This window comes from Hyperolius riggenbachi, chromosome 10, assembly GCF_040937935.1.
Source record: "Hyperolius riggenbachi isolate aHypRig1 chromosome 10, aHypRig1.pri, whole genome shotgun sequence".
NCBI lineage: Eukaryota > Metazoa > Chordata > Amphibia > Anura > Hyperoliidae > Hyperolius > Hyperolius riggenbachi.
The window spans coordinates 242,298,320-242,309,049 of record NC_090655.1 but is presented as its reverse complement, the minus strand read 5'-3'; the positions used below and the strand labels follow the sequence as shown (position 1 = coordinate 242,309,049).

The following is a 10,730-nucleotide window of genomic DNA, read 5'->3' as shown; positions in this document are numbered from 1 at the left end:
ACACTTGTAAATGTGTTTGCTGCTGTTAATAAAGTTATTTTTTTTAAATGTGTATGTCCTGTATCTGATTGATGTTTCACATTGTTCTGTCTGCAGAAGGTGTGGCCTTTTTATATCTGAATAGCGTATAAAGCATTGTACATATACCATAGATCGGGGCAGTTGGAGACATTTCTACTGAGACTCTTGTGTGGATACAGGCTTGCCTATGTGTCACCTCATGGATCATCTCTGCTAATTGCTTCTTACCCCCCCCCCCCCCACTGGAATCTGATCCATTATGCACACAGATGTCATCCAACCTCCCCCTTCATAGCTACAGAATGCATCACAAGGCTCTACCCTATACATGTCTGTAAAGCATCGGTGTCCCAAACTGTCGCCCAAATGATCGAGTTCCAATCCCAACATGCAATAGTCTTCATGCGTGTGTGTGCACCTTAAACAAGAAAGAGAAGGTAATTGCTGGTTATCACTCCCACATGTCTAAAAATCAACTCCCAGAATGCATCGCTTTGGGATTATTTATTTTTTTAAGCCATTACCAGCTAAACACACATCCAGCGCTGCTGCTTAGTTACTGCTTTTGAAAAAAAAAAAACTGTTGCCCCATGAGGAAATGGACTAGTCCAGAACCTGACATATCTGTCAGATTTTTACTGCCTACTGTAAGTGACAGCGACTTCTGAAAAAAAATAATTTATAGTACATTTCACTTTGGGAGAAATGTACATTTATATATGTATTTTACATTTTTGTAATAGTTGTAATTTTTGTAATAGTTGTCCTTTAATTACAGCTGTCTCTGTCATAAATTGACACACACACACACACACACACACACACACACCTACACACACACACACACACACACACACACACACACACACACGCACACACGCATTTTGGTCCATTGATCTGGACTAATAAAAATCCACAAACTGATACATGCTTTTTGCCTGTGCTCCTGTTCACCATATCTTGCCACCATACTGAACTTACAGGGAACCCCCGTTATAGCATCTTTGAATAGGCGTTAGTCTACTTTAGGGGACCCAACAGGAAGCCTCATAGGGAACAGTTCTCCAAACACAGCATCCTCTCCAGCATGAAGCTCTGTAATTGTCTAAATATAGTGTGGGCGTACTTTACTACAACCCATCTGAAGCCTAGACGTTAGAGAGGGTGCCGTCCACCCAATCACGTTAGCAGAATTTCCCTATGAGTTAGGTGCTAGAGACTAGTGCTTTTGAACATTCTGACAGAGATTCCTCTCTGCCTGTTGGGCTGAATTTCTTTCTGCTGGAGATTCTCATTGGACGGCTCAACTGGCCTGTAGGAAACCATGTTGAGAGATTCACAGATGATCATGCCAAAGCACCCTTCAGTACAGTATGGCTGGAGCGAGGCAATTTTTTTTTTTTGGGGGGGGGACTCAATAAACAAATGAACAGCTCAATAAGAACTTTTTTTTTAATAGGAAATGCCATTTTTTATAACAGTAGTTTTTAATGCCCCCCCCAACCACCTGAGTGTATTGATAACTATACTCATTCTAAACCTTTGGAGAGGAGTACATGGAATCCCCTTTATTTATAGGGGGCTTATACATTCCACTAAGAAGTAATCTTACCTGAGGATATCACCACATATGAACATATCATTCCCCTCATCTGCTTCTTGTAGACAGTGGAGCTGGAGATAAGCCCTTTATGTGCAAAAAGGCGAGGAAGGTACCTTCCGGCACCCAAAATTAGCTGCTGTGCCGCAGTATTGTGGCTTTACCTTGGGGGGGGAGGGGGGAATGTTAAGGGTTAAGAGAGCGGGAGGCTTAGGGTTAGGCACCACTAGGGGGGTTAGGGTTAGGCACCACCAGGGGGGGTTAGGGTTAGGCACCACCAGGGGGGGTTAGGGTTAGGCACCACCAGGGGGGTTAGGGTTAGGCACCACTAGGGGAGTTAGGGCTCCAGCGCCCAAAATTAGCTGCTTTGCCGCAGTATTGTGGCTTTACCTTGGGGGGGGGGGTAATTAAGGGTTAAGAGAGCAGGAGGCTTAGGGTTAGGCACTACCAGGGGGGGTTGGGGTTAGGCACCACCAAGGGGGGTTAGGGTTAGGCACCACCAGGAGGTTTAGGGTTAGGCACCACCAGGGGGGTTAAGGGAGGGTTCTGTGAGAGTAGGGTTAAGTTTAGCAATAGTAAAATATCGGTGCATACTACCGATATTCTACTATGGAAATTCAGTAGTAGAATATCGCTAATTTTAGCGACATTCTATTACCGGCAAACCTGGCGCCCTTTTTTCCGGACCCCTTTTTTTTCATGTATGCGGAGGGAGAGGAATGAGGATATAGGGAGGAAAGGGAGAGGGCTTGGCAGAGCTGAAGGGGTGGAGGGAGAGCAAAGGGAAAGGGCTGGGCAGAGTTGAAGGGTGGAGGGAGAGGAATGTGGGTACAGGGAGGAAAGGGAGAGGGCTGGGCAGAGCTGAATGGTGGAGGGAGAGGAATGAGGATACAGGGAGGAAAGGGAGAGGGCTTGGCAGAGCTGAAGGGGTGGAGGGAGAGCAAAGGGAAAGGGCTGGGCAGAGTTGAAGGGTGGAGGGAGAGGAATGTGGGTACAGGGAGGAAAGGGAGAGGGCTGGGCAGAGCTGAATGGTGGAGAGAGAGGAATGAGGATACAGGGAGGAAAGGCGGAGGGCTGGGCAGAGTTGAAGGATGGAGGGAGAGGGCTGGGCAGAGCTGAATGGTGGAGGGAGAGGAATGGGGATACAGGGGGGAAAGGGCTGGGCAGAGTTGAAGGGTGGAGGGAGAGGGCTGGGCAGAGTTGAATGGTGAAGGAAGAGGAATGGGGATACAGGGAGGAAAGGGAGAGGGCTGGGCAGGCAGAAGGGTGAAGGGAGAGGAATGTGGATACAGGGAGGAAAGGCGGAGGGCTTGGCAGAGCTGAATGGTGGAGAGAGAGGAATGGGGTTACAGGTAGGAAAGGGCTGAGCAGGCAGAAGGGTGGAGGGAGAGCAATGGGTATACAGGGAGGAAAGGCAGAGGACTGGGCAGAGCTGAATGGTGGAGGGAGAGCAATGGGGATACAGGTAGGAAAGGGAAAGGGCTGGGCAGAGTTGAAGGATGGAGGGAGAGGGCTGGGCAGAGTTGAAGGATGGAGGGAGAGGGCTGGGCAGAGCTGAATGGTGGAGGGAGAGTAATGGGGGTACAGGGAGGAAAGGGAGAGGGCTGGCCAGAGCTGAATGGTGGAGGGAGAGGAATGGGTATACAGGGAGGAAAGGGAAAGGGCTGGGCAGAGCTGAATGGTGGAGGGAGAGGAATGGGGATACAGGGAGGAAAGGGAGAGGGCTTGGCAGAGCTGAATGGTGGAGGGATAGGAATGGGGATACAGGGAGGAAAGGGAAAGGGCTGGGCAGAGTTGAAGGATGGAGGGAGAGGAATGGGGGTACAGGGAGGAAAGGGAGAGGACTGGGCAGAGCAGAAGGATGGCCGGAGATGATTGGGGGGACAGGGCTGGGCAGAAGGGTGGAGTGAGATTATTTGGGGTACAGGAAATAAAGGCACAGGAGGACCTGGCACAGCACAAGGGTGGAGGGAGAGGATGAAATGACTGGGGAAGGATACAGGACAAGGGAGACCAGGATGTTTTGGCTTTTATTGTCCGTAATGAATGTATTATTTCCTCATTGCCCATAAGGACAACAAATGAGAGGGATTTTCCAAAACAAACTGTTCTGACATCTGTTCAGATATTATGTTCTAACCCGTCTCCATACTATCCACATTTCAAATACATTTACTTCCTATAGTTGGGCTATTTTCAGTGTTCTTTACTGAGTAAAACGTGAGACACCACAGTTTCTGAACTGTCCACTGGGTAGTGACATTCTACAATGTAAGGTATAGGCACTGAGACTGTGGCTACGCTACAAACAAGAAGGGGTGGGGCCAAGAGGCAGGAAGTAAAGAGGAGACATTTCTGAAACTGGCAGCAGAGGAGGTAATAAGAGATTATTTGATATTTACAGTACATCCAGTAATTCATCTGTGGCTGTGCCCCCTCCCCCATCAGCAGATGTTACTGTGTATATACAGATATCACTAATCCATTCCTATCAGTATCTGCGCCACAGGAGCTTACACTTATGTCTTCCCCACAGCTACATATTATTATTCATTTAAATATCTCTGACATATTCCACAGCGCTGTACAAAGATCACTGATATATTCCCATCAACTCTACACCACAGAAGCTTACACTTTAATGTCCCCACCACAGTCACATGCTATTATTATTATTATACATTTATACGGTATGTCCCTGACATATTCCACAACACTGTACAGAGATCACTGATGCTTTCCCATCAGTCTCTGCACCATAGGAGCTTGCACTCTAATTATTATTATTAATATTGATTTATAAAGCGCCAACATATTCTGTAGCGCTGTACAAAGTAAGAAACGAACATGGGGTACATAATAATATAGACAATGGTGTACACCAATATACAAGATACATAATTAAAGACAAAAACGATACAGAATACAAAATACAGAATTGGTAAGGACAGTGATAAAAGTAACATGATGAATAAAATGTAGAATGATTTCCAAGACACAAAAGGGGGCCCTTACAATCTAATGCCCTCACCACAGTCACACACTATTATTATTATACATGTATATAGTTCTGACATATTCTGCAGCACTGTACAGAGATCACTGATTCCTTCCCACCAGTCTCTGCACCATAGGAGTTTAATCTCTGATGTCCTCACCACAGTCACACACTATTATTATACGTTTATGTAGCTCTGACATATTCCACAGCGCTGTACAGAGATCACTGATCCATTGCGATCAGTCTCTGCAACACAGGAGCTTGCATTCTAGTGCCTTATCTCTGTTACTTGCTACTATTTATGCTTTTATAAAGATCTGACACATTACTGTTGAATAGATGTCACCTACAAAATCCTTCAGCTACTGAGCAGTGGTAGAATTTTGAAAGGACTCAAGGATTTCTGACACCATGATGGAAAGTCAGCTGCCCCTCCCATCACCAGGTAAGAGCAGACTTATTTCTTGTAAAGGAGAGAGCAGTATGAAGGGATCCCCCCCCCCCCCCCCAATCACCTGATATTCATGTAAAGTCAATGTATTCCGTCAGTGTGTGTATTTCCTTCAGATGGATCCAGTAACAGAAACCCACCAGAGAGATGTACAGGTCCTCTTAATTCCCAGGATTGTCCACAGAAAGAGGTCACCATCTCCCGCCATTATCAGGTAGATGGTCAAGAGCTCAGATCGAACTTCAAACTGTTCTATGTAGTCATAGCTAAACATTGTTAACAACTTGAATTATTATTCTTCCCTGCTTTTATGCATGAAGGGTAAAGAACTGGCTGATGTAAAAGTTGATATTAAAGAGGAAGATGAAGATATGTATGTGAAGGTTGAACAGCAGTCTATGGGAGAGGGTGACTTGATGGTGACAGTTAAAGAGCAAGAAGAAGAGCTGTATGTCATGACAGTCAAAGAGGAGGAGAGCTCCCTGGATATCAAGGCAGGTAGATAACAAAGAAATTATATTATTTTATCATCTGATTCATTGGATAATTAATATTGGATGAGTTGATTAAGGGTAGGGCTACTGAGGTGGTGTGAAGCATAATTGGTTACTGATTGGTTAGTGAAAAAAACATATGTACGTGTAGTACCAATGGTAAATAAAACGTAAGTAACAGAACTGAGTCTCCTATTTTTATTTTTATTTGAAACAATAAGCCCTTGTTTCCCCCCTGCACACCTGAGGCAATTAAGCCTCATCTAAATCACGAATTCGAGTGCTTAGGCATCACTAGTTACCATAGCAATGTGCATACACAGTTTGATACGGAAGTGGCCTAGCTTGCGCTATGCTACTTCCTAATGCACGGTACACTGTTTATGTGCGTTGCTTCGGTAACGCTCGTCACAGTATCTGTGCAACAAGGGTTACTATTTTCAATATAGGCTATAAAGATTGCCATGAGGTGGGCAATGTTACTAGCCTTTGGTGAATCAACCCCCGTGTCACTTCAGGTAGGCGTTAAGAAAAGTGTTAGGCCTGTATTGGGAGGAAGGTACCTACAGGTAAGATAAGGCGGGGATAGAGACAGATTATGATTATTGTAGTTAAATTCATGTTATGGATATCTCTATGATAAGATGTCCATGTGTAAACCAGGTTCACCATTGTACTAGATAATGTGGATCATATAAATGGTCTATCTCCATTCCTCAGTATAACATCATATTACCAACAAAAGAGGAGGAGATACTGTACACCATATGAAAAGCCAATCTCCATTCCTCAGTATAACATCATAGTGCCAACAAATGAGGAGGAGATACTGTACACTATATAAAAAGGCACATCTCCATTCCTCAGTATAACATTATAGTACCAACAAATGAGTAAGAGATACTGTACTCCATATGAAAGGCCCATCTCCATTCCTCAGTATAACATCAGAGCACCAACAAATGAGGAGGAGATACTGTACACCATATGAAAGGCCCATCTCCATTCCTCAGTATAACATCATAGTACCAACAAATGAGGAGGAGATACTGTACACCATATGAAAGGCCCATCTCCATTACTCAGTATAACATTATAGTACCAACAAATGAGGAGGAGATACTGTACACCATATGAAAGGCCAATCTCCATTCCTCAGTATAACAACATAGTGCCAACAAATGAGGAGGAGATACTGTACACCATATGAAAGGCCCATCTCCATTACTCAGTATAACATCATAGTGCCAACAAATGAGGAGGAGATACTGTACACCATATGAAAGGCCAATCTCCATTCCTCAGTATAACAACATAGCACCAACAAATGAGGATGAGATACTGTACACCATATGAAAGGCCCATCTCCATTCCTCAGTATAACATCATAGTACCAACAAATGAGGAGGAGATACTGTACACCATATGAAAGGCCCATCTCCATTACTCAGTATAACATCATAGTGCCAACAAATGAGGAGGAGATACTGTACACCATATGAAAGGCCAATCTCCATTCCTCAGTATAACAACATAGCACCAACAAATGAGGATGAGATACTGTACACCATATGAAAGGCCCATCTCCATTTCTCAGTATAACATCATAGCACCAACAAATGAGGAGGAGATACTGTAAACATCACAGTACCAACAAATGAGCAGGAGATACTGTACACCATATGAAAGGCCCATCTCCATTCCTCAGTATAACATCATAGCACCAACAAATGAGGAGGAAATACTGTACACCATATGAGAGGCCCATCTCCATTCCTCAGTATAACATCAGAGCACCAACAAATGAGGAGAAGATACTGTACACCATATGAAAGGCCCATCTCCATTCCTCAGTATAACATCATAGTACCAACAAATGAGGAGGAGATACTGTACTCCATATGAAAGGCCCATCTCCATTCCTCAGTATAACATCAGAGCACCAACAAATGAGGAGGAGATACTGTACACCATATGAAAGGCCCATCTCCATTCCTCAGTATAACATCATAGTACCAACAAATGAGGAGGAGATACTGTACACCATATGAAAGGCCCATCTCCATTCCTCAGTATAACATTATAGTACCAACAAATGAGGAAGAGATACTGTACACCATATGAAAGGCCATTCTCCATTCCTCAGTATAACATCATAGCACCAACAAATGAGGATGAGATACTGTACACCATATGAAAGGCCCATCTCCATTCCTCAGTATAACATCATAGCACCAACAAATGAGGAGGAGATACTGTAAACATCACAGTACCAACAAATGAGCAGGAGATACTGTACACCATATGAAAGGCCCATCTCCATTCCTCAGTATAACATCATAGCACCAACAAATGAGGAGGAGATACTGTACACCATATGAAAGGCCCATCTCCATTCCTCAGTATAACATCATAGCACCAACAAATGAGGAGGAGATACTGTACACCATATGAAAGGCCCATCTCCATTCCTCAGTATAACATCATAGTACCAACAAATGAGGAGGAGATACTGTAAACCATATGAAAGGCCCATCTCTATTCCTCAGTATAACATCATAGTACCAACAAATGAGGAGGAGATACTGTACACCATATGAAAGGTCCATCTCCATTCCTCAGTATAACATCATAGTGCCAACAAATGAGGAGGAGATACTATACACCATATGAAAGGCCCATCTCCATTCCTCAGTATAACATCACAGTACCAACAAATGAGGAGGAGATACTGTACACCATATGAAAGGCCCATCTCCATTCCTCAGTATAACATCATAGCACCAACACATGAGGAGGAGATACTGTACACCATATGAAAGGCCCATCTCCATTCCTCAGTATAACATCATAGTACCAACAAATGAGGAGGAGATACTGTACACCATATGAAAGGCCCATCTCCTGTCTGTAAAATAGGGGAAATGAATTTGTTTATGTTATTACTGTGTCCGTTTCTTGCCTCAACAGATGGACGGTACGTTGAGAACCCCTTTGAGGGAAATCTTATTCCACCTTCAGATGATGCTGCAGAAGATAATGGCGTCACACAATGTTTTCCAGGAAGAGGTGACATTACTGGAACTACACATCACAGGGTTTTCCAGGCGAATAGATCAATGGCCCCCTCATATCTGGAAGAACCTGCTGATCAATCTGATGAATCACATATAATTACCTTGACTATCCATCCCACGTGTCACAGTACAGAGATATCAGATTGTTTGCCTAACTCTGAAGAATATTCTTCTGGTAAATCACATCCAGTTAGTCAAGAGCTTGAAAAGAAATTTTCATGTTCAGAATGTGATAAATGCTTTACAAGGAAGTCACTTCTGGTTGTACATCAAAGGATTCACACTGGGGAGCGACCTTATTTGTGTTCAGAGTGTGGGAAATGTTTCATTCAAAAAGGGCACCTTCTTATACACCGGAAAAGTCACACTGGGGAGTACCCCTTTTCGTGTTCTGAGTGTGGGAAATCTTTTATTCAAAAAGAGCACCTTCTTATACACCAGCGAAGTCACACTGGTGAATATCCTTTTACGTGTCCAGAGTGTGGGAAAGGTTTTATTCAGAAAGGAAGCCTTCTTACTCACCAGAGAAATCACACTGGTGAACGTCCTTTTAGCTGTTCAGAGTGTGAGAAGTGTTTCAATTTAAAGGGAGACCTTGTTAGACATCAGAGAAGTCATACTGGGGAGCTTCCTTTTACATGTGCAGAGTGTGGGAAAAGTTTCATTCGGAAATCGAACCTTTCTAATCACCAGAGGAGTCACAGAGGTGAGCGACCTTTCATGTGTGCAGAATGTGGGAAAAGTTACACTGACAAAAGAAACCTGCTCAGACACCAGAGAATACATACAGATCGGCATCCTTTTTCATGATTCTTGCAAGGAAAAGGTTGCTTTGATAAGCAATGCATTAAAAAGCCACACCCTTATGTTTTATAATCAGAGTGCGGGAAATGTTACCATGGTAAAAGTTTGCTTGGTAAACGCAAGGAAGGTCACACAAGCGAGTGCACTGTTCAGTGATGAGGGCGTGGGAAAGCTCTTAGTGGAAAAGGAAACGTCTCTTATACTTTAGAGGACTCACACTGGTGAATGTTCTTAATTGAATGCAGAATGTGGGAAAAGGGTATGGCTATGTTAATGCTCTCTTGAGCAGAGAGTTGACATGAAATACTTGAAAGTCTGAGGGTGTAGGCCTGGTACAAATACTAACAGTATTTCAGAGAGAGACAATGGTATAACAAATCACAAATGCAGCTTCACTTACTCACAGAATGTTGTCTTATATTTTATTATTATTTTATAAAGTGCCAACATACAGTATTCTGTGGCGCTGTACAAAGTAAGAAAACAAAAAAGGGGTACATAATGATACAGACAATGTTATACATCAAATATGGACACTGATACATAATACAGAACTGGTGATTACAATGACAAATGTAACATGATGCTTGTGCAGTATTGAACCACTCATCTTTGGAAGTACTTGGAAACCCGAGTACTTTTGTGGCCTTCCAGGGAGACCCTGTGACAATCAAGCCCTGCGATCCCGTCGAGATCTGCTCCCGTTAGCGACGCAGGAAGTACGGACGCAGACGGACAACGAGACCAGTTGCTGGATCATCACAGGGAAGAAAGAAAAGGAGACAGAGCGTGCCAATCCCGTCTAATCTGCTCCCATTAGCATACGCAGGAAGTACGGTGAACAGACTGACAATAAAGATTGGTCGCGCAGCTGCCAACAATATGTAATGGGACAAACATCCACCAATCCCGTATTACTAGGCCACTGTTGCCATGCAGGTCTCATGCACTAGAGACTGCTGGAGGCAAATTCACTGTGTGCGTAGTAAACGGTTAAGATTCGTTGGAGGTGCCCATACATGTACAATCCTGATTGTATATACAATCTGTAAACTAAAAATATCGATTTCGCGCTGGAAATCGGGTAAATACACTGCCACCACTCTGATTTGATAGGGCAAAGAGACCCCAACGCTATCATAATACGGTAGCCAGCCCAATCACGTTTGACATGCTCCAGTTACCGTTCGGGGAATAGTCACTTCCGAAGGCTTAAAGACTGTGAGCAATGCAACGTTAAAGAAAGGTTACTGGGTCCATATATGATGGATCTCGGTTGTAT

General features: G+C 43.8%; 1 protein-coding gene across 1 annotated transcript; it reads left to right on the top strand.

The window, feature by feature from the left end:
• Positions 1 to 3,941: 3,941 nt before the first annotated feature.
• Positions 3,942 to 10,331, top strand: LOC137535140 (gastrula zinc finger protein XlCGF57.1-like). The gene is made up of 5 exons (XM_068256956.1): positions 3,942 to 3,997; positions 4,962 to 5,067; positions 5,190 to 5,287; positions 5,394 to 5,571; positions 8,538 to 10,331. Exons 2-5 carry the CDS (start codon positions 5,034 to 5,036, stop codon positions 9,452 to 9,454), a joined length of 1,227 nt encoding a protein of 408 aa, XP_068113057.1. The 5' UTR covers positions 3,942 to 3,997; positions 4,962 to 5,033; the 3' UTR covers positions 9,455 to 10,331.
• The last annotated feature ends 399 nt before the right edge of the window (positions 10,332 to 10,730 follow it).